Consider the following 14,346-nt stretch of genomic DNA (forward strand, 5'->3'; position numbering starts at 1 on the left):
TTGGTAACCAACAATTCATTTAACAAATAGACAAGAAAAGATACTTTCCCTTATTTCAGAGAAAATTGTCTCAAGTTTTTTTTTTATATATATTTGTTATGACTCACTACACTCTTTTCCAAACAGTGGAGCATTTCGCTTTCAATGTGTCTAATAAAAAGCCTAAAAAAGTCCTCCAAGGGGGAGGAGATGGCATATTGAGTTGAGATAAGTCATCTTGGTTTTCTATTAAAGCTTTCAAAGAGGACCTGGTGGATTGATTCTAGGTATTTTGGTGTTGTAAAAAGGTCTATGGTGTACAGAAAAGGTATTTTGGGTTTTTCCACCATTGTTTTGTTGGTTGGTATGGGCAAAATTTGAAACAATAGGTTAAGAATGAGTGGGATTTTGAGGAAAATAGTTGGAATGCCTTTCATTAGAAATAGGTCTTCTTTTGACTTGAATGGGAAGTTGTTGATTGGGAACAAACCTCTAACCACTTCAATCAGAGATTTTTGTTGTTGATCTCTCTCTACCAACATTCCAAGGTCATGGATTATTGCAATGATTGAGGTGCTAAGTGGCAAATTTCTCCCAATCGGTATTTCTAGGGTGCAATTTGGGGTTCTAGTTAGCAAAGGAAACTATTAACCTTTGGTCAAAAAACCAAACACCGACGAGTCCCCTGATTGTACACTAAGCTTCCTTCAATGACCCAAAATGTGCAAAACCATACTTCCTTTCTTGATTCGGTTGATTAAGGGGAATATAGGAATTGATGACTCAACCATAAAATCTACTAGTAATATTGAGCCATTGTTGGGTGATTTACGAGGGAAGGTTGCTAATGTGGATGGCAACCATCTAATGACTAGGGTTTAGGAAAGGGTTTAACTCATCGCTCTTCATAATATGTATATGAAGTGAGGATCGTGTGGTGTTAATATTCCAAGGTTTAGTCCACCATTCAACCTCATCAACCAAATCCATGCCATCACATACCTTAGTCTAGAAAGAGATCGTATACAAATAAGGTTAACCAACTCCATACTATCCCATCACTTACCATTAAAAACTGACTCAATTCTCGCAAGCTATAATGACCATATAGTTGCTCCACATACTATCATCCATCTTTTCTTTGACAAACACACAAACTAACAAGTATCCCAAGCACATATCTATGTAGCTATTGAGTTTGAAGATACTAAGCTCATTACCCATCATTGGAGAACTATTACCCATACTGTCTAGCTAAATCTACAAGACAAAAGGATATGGGTGCACGTCTTTGTCTTTGCCTTGCACCATTCACACTATAATTGCTCATAATTGAAGGGGACTCCCCTTGACCTTAGAAAAGTCTTGGTTGGCATAGAGTAAAGAATAGTTGGTCACATGAATCCTTGTACTTTTGGTGGAATAGAGATATTCCAAATGGATGTATACCAGACTTGTTTTTCACCACAACTTGAGCCCAAAAGAAAGGTAAGTGTTTTAATTGAAAAATTACCTTTTGAGTCATGTTTCCACACTAGTCTATCATCTCTATAAAAAAACTGGAGTGATACAAGCTAAGGAGTCGAAAGGCTACTTATACTCGTTTTTTTCCCATGTGTACAGATTGCATTAGAATGTTAAAGTCCATTGACCCTGGTTCCACACATCAATCACCTTTGCCTCCTTATTAGTGGACAATGAAAATAAGTGGAGGAGTTTAAAGCATACAGGGTGATCACTATGGAGCCATACATCAAGCCAAAAATAGACGTTTAATCCATTACCAAGAAATCATTTGCATGCAACAGGGCTTATTAGGTCATAAATCTCTGGAGAGGTAGGTAATGTGATGATACTTCTCCAAACATTGGACATCCTGCTCAGATTCCTAACTGAAGGGATCCAATGCACCTCACTCATGCTGTACTTTTATGAAATCAAGCACCTTAATAATGTATTGCCTTCCACATCATAGCGCCACCACCATTTTCCAAGGAGTGCAACATTTGATCCCTATAATGCTTTGGCTTACAGATAGTGTTCCATTTAACTTTTGATATCTCTCTTACTTATAAGCTCATAATTTATCTCATCTCTTAGCAACGTGAGATTGTGACATTTACACAAGTAGAATTCTAGCTTTAGTATAATGCATAGTAAAAAAGAAGTCTATAAACCTCTTGTCTTCATTACAGTGATTATTCAATTCAAAATATTACATATAAGAAAGTAGATAGTAAAAAAAATCATTTCTATAGTTGTACATTTGAAAAAATGAAAGGAATAAATAAATTAAGAGAGAAAAGAAACACACACATATACAATTGAGGGAAAGAAAGCTTTTAAAATCATGATAGATTTAGTTTCCACAAAGGTATGAAGATCCATCACTAGTTAACACAGCTGCAAATCTTCCTTATCATCCCAGCTGGACCTATAAGAAGTTGGATACCTCCCATTTTGATCGTGGCAGTTGAAAAATCAAACTTGAAAGTATAAAGGTCCTACTGTACTCGGAGATTATGTTATCTGTGGATCCACCACTGAAGAAGACTTGATCTAACTCCAAAAGAGACTTCTTCTGCATCTTGCTCTTGAAGCAATTATTGTCAAAGGAATTAGGCATAACCAGATCGAGTGTTGCGAAATTTCCATCTCCATTACCAAGAGTGACCGGACAACGATGCCTGCATGTGCTAGCAAGTCTAGCATCGATGTCACTTGCATTGTTGTATATCCTGTTCCGAAATGTAACGCATTAAGCTTATCCAATGGTATGGGAACTTGCATATGGATTAAAGCTCTTGTTAGTGACAAAGAAAATGAAGTGTGATCAGAGCATTTTATTAAAATGATTTTTCACAAACCTAACAAAGTAACCATGTCTCTTGGACTAAGCCCCTTGTTTTCGAAGAGATCAATGAGGCTTTCAAGGTTGGCTATGAAATGAGGAAGTTGACTTGTAGCAAGACTTATGCTAGCAGTGGTAGAATCTCTTTTCCCAAGCTTCACTGTCCAAGATGGGCCACCCATCTATGTTGTTTCAAGAAAAAGAGTTATAATTAAGGGTGACAATTCAATAGAGGAAACTAAGATGACAAGTGTGATGTCTAATGAAAAATGGATCAAGTATGGAAAGCCAAATATAGCAGAACAAATAGGAAATTGAAGATAAACACAATAAAAATATGTAAGGACCAAATGACCTCTGCATTAAAAACAATACAAGATAAAGAGTAGAAAAAGATCTGAAAATTGAACATTAAAATAAAACAAAAGACTAGAAATCATTTATAGACGAGTCTGTTTCCTAATTTTGTGCTAAAGTTGTGGCTTAACAGATTATAGGTATCTGTTAGTTTGACTCCCACTTTATTAAGACTCTACTAACAGATAATTATTGACTCAATCTTCAATAATTCTCCCACTTAAAGACATGATTCTATCACCACCAACTGCTTTAAGGCCCAAAGAATTCTTGAACTAAATAAACTTCTCTCTTGTCACAAACTTAGTTAACATGTCTGTAGGATTCAAGTCTATATGAATTTTCTATAAGATAATCTTGCCATTGTCAACCACATCTCGAACAAATGATAACGGACATCAATGTGCTTCATACATGAGTGGAAATCTGGGTTTATGGCCAATTAAAAGAACTTTGGCTATCACTATTAACACAAATAACCTCTTATTGTCTCATCATCAATTCCTCAAGAAGCCTTTGTAACCACATAGCTTCCTTGCAAGCATATGTTGTTGCCATATATTCTGCCTCCATTGTTGATAATGGTACAACTGATTGTAATTTTAATTCCTAGCTGATTGCACCTCCTAACATGGTAAAAATATAGCTTGTAGTAAATCTCCTTTTATCCTTATCACCATCAAAATCTGCATCAACAAAACCAATGCACTGTGGCTTCATGTGTCCGAAACATAATGAGACATTCTGTGTGCCTTCTAGATATCTAAGGATCCACTTAACAGCCATCCAATGATCACGACCTGGATTTGCCATATATCTACTAACTACTCCCACTGCTTGTTTGAGGTTTGGTCTTGTACATACCATGGTAAGCATAAGGCACCTTACTGCTGATGAATATGCTACTCGAGACATTGCTGCCTTCTCTGCGTCAGTGCTAGGAGATAATTCTGAAGACAATTTAATATGAACAAGAAATTGGGTACTTACTAGTTTTGCATTCTGCATATTAAGGCGCGATAGAATTCTTTCTATATAACTCTTTTGAGATAATCAGATCTTCTTGTTCTTTCTTTCTCTAAATACCTTCATCCCAAGAATTTGATTTACAGCTCCCAAATCCTTCATTTTTAATTCCCCAATCAATTGAGCTTTTAGTGTAGACACCTGTTCCAAACTATTTCCTGCAATAATCATATTGTCCACATACAATAACAAGAAACAAAAGCAGCCATTGTTAAAATTATAAATATAAGCACAATGGTTAGCTTCATATCTTTTAAAACCCAAGCTCACAATGAAGGAATCAAATTGCTTATACCAACACCTAGGCGTCTACTTAAGACTATAAAGCGATTTATTCAACCGACAAACTAGATTTTTCTTACTTTCTTCGACAAAGCCTTCTGGTTGTGACATATAAATTTCTTCATTCAAATCACCATGTAAGAAAGCTATTTTCACATCTAATTGTTTTAACTCAAAATCATAAGCAATAGTAAGAGCCAAAATAACTCTAATAGTAGTCAATCAAACAAACAAATGGAGAAAACACCTCATCAAAATCAATATCGGGTTTTTAAACATACCTTTTTGCCACAAACCTAGCCTTGTATCTTTCCATATTCCTATCTGAATCCTTTTTTAGTTTGTAAATCCATCGATAGCTAATAGTTTTTTGACCTTCAAGTAACTAAACGAGGTCCCAAGTCTCGCTCTTATGCAAGGATTCCATTTACTCCTTTATGGCACATCTCCATTTGTCTGAATATATGGAGTCACAAGCCTCTTTATAGTAGGCTCTTGCTCTTTTGCTAATGCAACATAAGCACTAACATAATTAGTTTGAGAATTTAAAAGAGTGATATAATCATCGTAATTGGTCGGAGACTTAATTGTCCTTCGAGAACATGTAGGCATTTCATGAGGGTCTACAAGAAAAGGCTCCTCACTTGATAATTCTGACTAAGTTCATTTTGAGACATTTCCTCTTCATCAACACATGCGTCGTGCTCAATTGTAGTCTTCCTTGCTTCTTGCTTTTCAAGCATGCCTTGAAAGGCATTTTCAATGAAAGTAATATCTCGGCTAAAGATGATCTTGCAAGCAATAGGATCCCACAACTTGTACCCTTTTCTACTGGTCTCATAGCCAAGAAAAATACATTTTTTTGAATTCTTATCAATTTTATTTCTTTGTTCCTTAGGAACCTAAACATAAGCATCACAACGAAACACACGCAGGAAAGAATAATTTATAGGTTTCCCTATCCAAACTTTTTATAGAACTTTCAAATCAAGAGACACTGCAGGAGAATGATTAGTTAAGTAACAAGCAGTACTTACATATTCTGCCCAGAATTCCTTACCTAGCTTGTAATGCTCATCATACTTTTAGCACGTTCTAGGAGAGTGTGATTCATTCTCTTTGCAACACCATTTTGTTGTGGTGTTCCTGGCACTGTTACTTGTCTTTTACTACCATCTTCACTGCAAAAAACATTAAACTCCTTAGAGCAAAATTCTCCTCCATTATCAGTTCAGAAACATCTAATTTTTAAAACCTTTTGATTCTCAACCAATGCTTTGACCATCTTGAATTTCTCAAAAACATTTGACTTACTTTTGAGCATAAAAATCCATACCTTGCAAGAGAAATTGTTAATAAAAGTCACAAAGTAAGAATATCCACTAATAGAAACAGCAGGTACTTCACAAGTGTCAGCATGGATTAAATCAAGAAAATTCTGACTTTTTTTGTAGACAGAGAAAAAGCCAATCTATGTTGCTTTCCATACATACAATCCTCACAAAAACTTGTAGAAATAGATTAAAACTAGGAAGAAGCTTTCGATTTGTAAGTACCTAAAGTCCACGATTACTCATGTGCCCTAATCGACCTTTGCCAAACCATGGAGAGGTCTGACTTATCCTTGGTAATAGTAGCTTCTCCAACAAAGGTTTCACCACTAAATCTGTACAATTTGCCCTTCAATTCTCCTTTGGCTACCACCATGATGCCTTGCATCACCTTCAAATGATGATTCTCTCCAACAAGTTTCATATTAAGTTTGTCAAACATCCCTAGGGATAAAAGACTCTTCTTCAAGGCAGGTACATGTCGTACATCAGAAATAGTGCGGACACATCCATCAAACATCTTGATTTTAATCTCTCCAACGCCCACTACTCGACATTCCCCATTGACACCCATGTAAACAATGCCGCCTTCACATGATTTATAAGTGTGAAACCATTCCTTATGTGAAGTCATATGAAAAGATGGTCCAAAATAAAAAATCCATTGATTTAGGATTTTTAATTTTTCTGATGTTGCGATCAGTATATCTCCATATTCTGCTATTGAGGTGACTTCTACTATGTTACCATGAGAATTACCTATCCCAAGATTCTCATTTCTCCGATATCTGTAATCCTTCTTCACATGCCCCAACTTACCGTAATTCCAACACTTTGTTAATTTCTTCTTTCCCTTAGACTTGGATGTTGCTTTTTCTTTGTCACCAAAATTTCTTTCATGGATCTACCTCAAATATACATAACATCACCAGGATTAGATTGAGTGGATTTACGCCTCATTTCCTCTGTTTGTAGTGATGCTACAATGGAATCCACATCAAAAACCTTCACATGGCTTAGATTCATAATCAAATTATCCCAAGAATCAGGCATAGAACAAAGTAAGATACTTGCCTTTTCTTCATCATCAACCTTAACATCAAGGGCTTGAAGCTTACTGACAAGTGAATTGAACTGGTTAAGATGTTCTTGCATAGAATCTCCATCTCTCATCTTCATGTTATATAGCTGACGCCTCAAGAAGATTTTGTTTGTCAAATGTTTGCCTTAATAGATACTATTGAGCTTGTCCCACAGACTTTTTGCAGATGTCTCTGTCTCCATATTGAACAAAACATTATCTTCCAAAGCTAGCTGTAAGTTTGCCAAGGCTATTTCAACCCTCTCAGCAAATTGCTTATCAGTCATGCCTTCAGGTTTGTCTTTCTTTGTAGAGAGGGCAACAGCACAACCATCTTTCACAAGCACTGCATGCATCTTCAATTTCCATAGTGCAAAATTAGTTCCATCAAAATGTGGAATCTCAAATTTTGTTCCAAACTTCCCTGCCATCTTGATCAGTACGAACAAAAAACCCCTTGCAACCTGGCACGGATACCAAAATGATGAAAAATGGATCAAGTACAGAGAGCCAAATATAGCAGAACAAACAAGAAATTGAAGATAAACACAATAAAAATATGTGAGGACCAAATGACCTCTGTATTAAAAACAATACAAGATAAATAGTAGAAAAAGGTCTGAAAACTGAACATAAAAATAAAACAAACGACTAGACATTATTTATAGAGGAGTTTGTTTCCTAATTTTGTGCTAAAATCGTGACTTCAGATTATAGGAATCTGTTACTTTGACTCCCACTTTATTAGGACTTTACTAATGGATAATTATTGATCAATCTTCAACAGTATCTGGGTTCTTGGAAGGAAGGTTTTATGTTAAGCCTACTCACGTATTCGGAGGCATCCCTCGCTGCAACTGCGAGGATATCTGCACAAGATACAACTCCAGGACATATTTTCTCCACATCAGATTTTGCCTTGTCAAAGACTTCGTAACCTCTTTCTGAGTCTTTATTTTGCAGTACATTCTTTTCGCTTGTGATTGAGGGGGCATCGTCTAGTAAGATTGAGGCATCACATCCCTTTAAACGCTAGAGGATTCATTACGCTATTGCATATATAGATATGTTGGTGTAAGAAATTAAAACCGACATCGAATTGTTCCAACAATACCTGAACAAAGCAATCATGGAAATGAAGGCGAATTAGGGATGCTGCCATTCTACGCTCTCTTGCAATGGCGGTTCTGATGACCGTGCGAATAGTACTCAGTGCATTGGAGCATGTATTTTCATAAAATGTAGAAGAAAGCTGTGCTTGGCATGCCCTGCTAAAACGCAGCAGCATCACCACTGCAGCAGCTCTGCTCGCTAGGGACGACATAGAATTTGTAACTGCTATCGCCATTTTTCCTTTATGTTCTTTGACGTAAACAATGTTATGATTTGTTAACAAACAAGGTTGAGAAAATGAGAAGAAAAGAGGATCATGGAGAGCTTGGTAGCTAGCTCCTCTTCAATTTATAGGGGCATTGTACAATGGTCGGTGTTTGTCTGGTCACTGTTCAATTTTGGAGCCGCTGGCATTATCAGTTTTGTCTCTTTGACCCATTCTCAATTTGCTTGCATGTTTCGAGTAAAACACATTTGACTTTGAAATTCCGATTCCTTAAGCAATAGTGCTAAAATAAAACAATTGTTTATACAGTTAGGCTGCCATTATCTTTATCCACAACATTGGCCTTCAGTGTATATATATATATATATATATATATATAGTGATTTTGCCTCGAACAATTAAGTTATGCTATTTCTAATGACTTTTTTCCGAGAGACTGATGGACTGACTTAGCATTCTATAATAATTTAGTTGCCTTGCATCTTAATGGTGATCGTAGCCCACGTTTGTTGTGTAAACGGGTCTTTTATATTATTGCTCATTGCTCCCAATCTGGGCGAAACCGCATAGGAGCTGCAAATGAACAATGATTATTTTAGAGAACATTATGATGAATAATCTTTTTTTGTAAGGGTATTTTAAAAATAATTATCAAAATAAATTTAACTATTTTTAACCATATTTAATCATGACTTGATAAAAATATCTTTGAAACTATTTCAAATAACTTAAATCATTCATCACAATTTCTCTTCATTTGTACTTCAAATTTTTCTCTCTCGCCATCCAACTCTTTCTAATTTTATCGATTTCTCTTTTCAGTATTAATCTGTTATTCTTTCGATTTCTCTCTCTTGTGTTTTCAGATTTTTCTTTTTTGTCATTTCAAGACACCAAGCGATGGTTTAGATGTGCTTTGGTGGATAACTATTTGGAAAATTTGATTTTTAAGTATTTTGGATAAAATAAAAACGGTATAAATGATCATAAATGTTTGAAATAACTTTTAATTAAATCAATTCGAAACCTAAACACCAATAAACTCAAGAATTTGAAATTTTTAAACTTAAGTTTTCAAAGAAATTTTTTTTTTAATTTTTAGTCGAATTAGGTGTTTTAGATAANGTATTTTAGATAAGAAAATTTGTGTTTTGATTTATGAAAATATATTAGAAACACTTTAATTGGTGTCAAGTTGTCAAAAAAAAAAACAAAAAGAAGTAAACAACGTTGAGAGAATTTGAAATTTTGGTTTGTAAGAAACAACAACATTTTAGACATTAAAGTATAACAAAATTTTTTGAATATGACATGTAACAATAATATTTTTTCAGCATGACGTGTAACAGTATTATTTTTTTTTCAACATGGCATATAACATATTTTTATACATAATGTGTAACAACAATATTTTTTTTCAACATGGTGTCTAACAACCTTGTTTAATCATGGCGTGTAATATATTTTTATACATGGTGTATAACAATAATACTTTTTCAACATAGCGTGTAACAATAATATTTTTTTAACATGACGCGTAATATTTTTTTGTGTATGGCATATAACAACAATATTTTTTTTTCAACATGATGTGTAAGAACTTTTTTATCTTATAACATGTTTTTGTACATGTTTTATAGTCATAACCAAGCACTAACATTGTCCAAGGAAATTATAGTTGCCGCTTTGAATAATTTTACTTAAAATCTCTTTTAGGTCCTTATCAACCTCATCTAGAATCCATTAAAAATAATTTTACTTTAGCTCCAATACTTCAAGGATGAATATATCCAACTCCACCGCCACCACTTCCACATAATCTCCTTTCCCAAATCAAGTAAATATGCTCCACACAAATAATCCAGCAGCTAACAATCCAAAATTCAACCCCATCCAAACTTCACTCAACATCTTAATTACCCAACAGTTCGATTTTATCCAAAGAATTGAACCAGACTTTCAAACTATTAAAAAAATTTTAAATAAATTTTTATTTTTTATTATGTTCAACTAATCAAATAAACTTTTTTTTATTATTTTTTTGAGTTAAATAAGCTCTTATAATTAAAGGTTGACTTAGTTAAAATGTCACTTATTATTTTATATCATGTGACGCTGACGTGATATTCTGACATATCATAATATCTAATGACGTGGCATATTAATGTACTATGATGATATGATCATGTGATTTTTTCACCATTCACATCAGCTTTATATTAATGCGAGTATAAAATAAGAAATAAAATATTGACTAATGTAATTAGTTAATCATTAGTTATAAAAATTTATTTGATTTAAAATAACAATATAAGAAGTTGATTGAACGTAATAGAAGAATAATGATTTATTTGAATTTTATTAAATAATTAGTAGAGGGACTTAATAAGTACTTTGACTGTGAATTTTATGGGAATGAAATTTTTTCACGGAAGGAGGTCTATGCTTCACATTTTCAGAGTCTTCAAAGAAGAAAAAGGAGGGAAAAAAGAGAGAAGAGAAAAAGAAAAAAGAAAAAATATATTCTTTTGTGATTTCAATCTTTCATAGGGTATTTAGGAGGGGTGGGAGGGTGGCAGAGAGGACAGGGAGAAACTTATGGGTGGGGAAAGGTTCATCGAGGAAAGTGAAACTTTTGAATATTTTTGAGGGGGTTCCATGTGTCCTGAGTTTGGTTTCATGAGAGTGAATATGGAAAATTAAGGAAAGTGTGAAAGCTTGATTAGGTTTGTGGGACTTGGAAATTTCAAAACATTTTCTGCTTTCCAGGGTGAGTGCAGGTTGAAGTTTCATCTTTCAAGTTTCGACTGGGGCCTGAATCTTCACAAGCTGATGGAAATGGACAAAGCCACAAGGATGACAAAGAACTAATGAATTCAAGACGTTGGAGTAAAAGGTTAGGGGAAGCAAGGATGCACTACGGGAAGTCAATATAAAGCTGCGTGCTATATATGCTGTGCTGCTGGTTTTGGTATAACTGTTCACGGTCTCATCAATGAGCTGAGTCGAAAGGTGAGGAGAGGGTCGTGATTGTGGATGCTTTTGTTGCTGCGGTCTATGAGTGGTTTGGAGTTTTTCAAGGAATTAGGAATAGTTAACGATGAGAATGTTTTTTGAGTTTTTGATCTTAGAGCTCACTTTTGCGGATTGTAGAGCCTCTGCTGCTATTGGATGGTTTGGTTAGAAGTGATTTTGTTGCTTAGGTTTTTAATTTTTGGGAGAAGTTTATATGTAATGTTTGACCACTTTTTGGGGTAGTTTAGGATAGCCTGTGTTTGATCCTGTGGAGCCGCTCACTTTCTGTTTACAGGGTGCTGGCTCTTGATGAGAGATTCTAGGATTTTTTGCTGCGAACGCCATTGTCTACTCAATGGCTTGGGTTTTTTTTTTTTTTTTTTTTTTTTTGTACAGCTTCTCTTTGCCCCGACCGGTTCTGATTATGCCATGAGAGTTTTTAGTATTATAAGCACTTGAAATGACATTACAGTATTAAAGTTAATAAATATTACACTTTTCAAAAAAAAAAAACCACTGTCACTGTGTCTGTGGATATTTATGCACCTTTGACGACTTTTGAATTTTCCATCAACTCTAAAGGAGCATAACAAGAAACGTACGTAACCACCAAGGTTAATTCTTCTTAGAATTTTCAAATATGCCAGGCAGCCTTATTATTTTGATTTCATTAACCGAGAAATGCTAAAGAATTTGAAAAAAAAAAAATCCGTTCAATTGTAAGACATCAAATTAATTTTTTCCTTTTAAAGGTTGTCTTATATTCATTAGGCTATTATTTTTACATTTCCACTTTGGGGTACGGATCATTCTTTGTTTCATCCTTTCATAATTTAATGCACCTACAAAAAATAGAATGACTACCACCTCGTGCATGCACATCCAGCTGGCACTAAGATTCCCACGGTTCTTCCATTTACGGCCATGCTTTTCTATTGAGCATTAAAAGGTGAAAGATGTTTTTATTTAATTGATATTTTTATTACTTACTTCTTACTTATATAAAGATAAAAAGCAAAATTATAATTAAAAATAGACAAAATTAAAATGTAACGTCAAAGAATTACATTGACAACTTTTATAAAGAATGAAAATTTATTTCATGCGACACAAAACATGACAAAGACAGATGAATATAGAGTTAAAAAAAACAGTTCCTCGTACTCAAAATGCCGGGGATACCTTATTCTCTCAAAAGGAAGCCTCAGGGGCTATGGAAATAAGAGATTCATTAATTCATATGGCTAACAGTGTTTAGTGCAGAAGCATCGGCGATGAAAGCCTCGGCAATGTCCACTGTGGAAACCTTCCGTCTGGCAGACGGCGGCACAGTTACTCTTCCTCATGCACATGCCCTTGAAGCGATGGCTCTGAGACTGGCATGTCCTTGCTTCCGCTGCCTTTGGCCCCATCTCTTCTTTGATAGATTCACATGTAACAAAATATGCAAAAACTTTATTTTAGTTAAGGAAACATATGATAATAATAATAATAATCAATAAATAAATTACCCAAAAAAATTAAGGTCAAGTCAAGTCAATTGGAAAGACAAGAAATTGGAAAGGGCAAAAGAAAAACCTGTCGCCAGAAGAAGCAACAGAAGAACAAAGGCAGCTGAGAATAAACGCGTGGACCGCTCCATGAACACAATGACAGAAAGAGAGAGAGAGAGAGAGATTTGGATGCAAGGAAAGCAAAACCAGTGTGAGGCCTTTATATAAGGGTTAGGAGTGGAGCAGTAGTCGACAAAAGGGACGAACACGCATGTGTTATATCTGGGACAGATCGAGAAAAAGGGGAAAGGAAAGAAGAAAGAAGCAAAAGGAGAGATCTCAGATTCGATCATTCGCGTCATGACTACTCAGCCCCCCACTGTCTACTTCTTTTGCTTTCCTGCGTATCTTTCTGTTTCACTTTCTTTAATCTAATTTGTCAAAATTTTAATTGCTTCATACATACTTCCTCTTATCTTTTGATAAGAAAAATCAATAATTTTATCGAAAGCTATGCATTTTGTTCTAGACCAGTACTTGCTATAATAATCATATAATTACATTTTAAGACGTAAAAATAATTTGTGTTTATTAATTCGTAAAATAATTTATATTTGTAAAAATTTTCATTCTTTTAACGGGAAGAAAAGATTAATATATTTTTTTGAAAAAAAATTTCAATTTTACCAAACGAAACCTATTTGTATCTTGATTATTTTCTATTCTCTCTTTATAACGTTCTACATTAAAAATTTACTCACTTCATCTCATCTTATAGGTCTATGTTTTAGCTTGGAATCCAAAATCAAGAAAAAAAAAACTTTAATAAACATATGTTATTTAAAAAAAAGACTTTAATAAACATATTCGTATATTCTTTTAATAGGAGACATACCCTGTTTGAATTAACAAAATGTACAGATCATGTAGAATGTGTAAGCCTCCTCTTGGAAGCTAAAGACTTACCCAAGGATATCGACCCGATCGGCACAGCCCATATTTGTCACATACACACATGCTGTGTACAACCTAGCATAGCACCATCTAGTAACTTTCTTTTTTATATGGTGGTGCCTAACTTTCTTTAATTTTTATATCGTGATGCCTAACTTTATATTTCTGGCAAGATGAAGGAAAGAATCTTGCTGCAAAAGAAAAAAAAAATCTGTGGCATAAAGGTCTTCTTGAAATTCATTCAACAACATTATACATGTAATTTTTAAAATTTGAAACGAATATCATTTTGATTTTTATAATTTAAAAAGTAATTCGTTGGTTTTTACATTCCTAACTTTAAAATGAAATTATTTTTCTTTTCTTTTCTTGATTACGTTAGGTCTGATGTTAAGTGTCAATTCGTCATAATGTGTCCGCCACATAGAAGAAACATATCAGCTGACATGTATTTCTTTAAATATTTTTTTCTTTAATTTCAATTTTAAATTTTTACATTATGTTAAAAATAATAAAAATAAAAAATTATTTCTTAAAAATAGAAAAATATAAAACTTAGTATTTATTTTAAATTAGAATACTTTACATAAACATTTGAAAAATTGAAAAAGTGATTATGTACAATAACCAAAAAATAA

General features: G+C 34.0%; 1 protein-coding gene and 1 pseudogene across 2 annotated transcripts; both read right to left on the minus strand.

Annotated features, from left to right (window-relative positions):
- Positions 2,264-8,467, minus strand: LOC18609929 (annotated as a pseudogene).
- On the minus strand, positions 12,304-13,145 carry LOC18609930 (defensin-like protein). Of its 2 annotated transcripts, none has more exons than XR_001926428.1 (2): positions 12,840-13,145; positions 12,304-12,678 (listed from the first exon to the last, which is right to left on the minus strand). XR_001926428.1 is itself a non-coding variant. In XM_007045292.2 (2 exons), the coding sequence occupies exons 1-2, from the start codon at positions 13,114-13,116 to the stop codon at positions 12,506-12,508; spliced, it is 447 nt and encodes a 148-aa protein (XP_007045354.2). In that variant the 5' UTR covers positions 13,117-13,139; the 3' UTR covers positions 12,304-12,505. The 2 variants fall into 2 exon arrangements, 1 of the variants encoding a protein (XP_007045354.2); XM_007045292.2 differs by having other exon boundaries at positions 12,304-12,675; positions 12,840-13,139.

The sequence above is a fragment of the Theobroma cacao genome, chromosome 2 (assembly GCF_000208745.1).
Source record: "Theobroma cacao cultivar B97-61/B2 chromosome 2, Criollo_cocoa_genome_V2, whole genome shotgun sequence".
Taxonomy (NCBI): domain Eukaryota; kingdom Viridiplantae; phylum Streptophyta; class Magnoliopsida; order Malvales; family Malvaceae; genus Theobroma; species Theobroma cacao.

What these genes read in the sequence shown, in the direction of transcription:
- LOC18609930 (XM_007045292.2), bottom strand. Translation starts at nt 13,116, where the DNA reads ATGACGCGAATGATCGAATCTGAGATCTCTCCTTTTGCTTCTTTCTTC. An exon ending in GTTGCTTCTTCTGGCGACAG is followed by an intron (nt 12,676 to 12,839) that starts GTTTTTCTTTTG and finishes CTATCAAAGAAG; the next exon opens with AGATGGGGCCAAAGGCAGCG.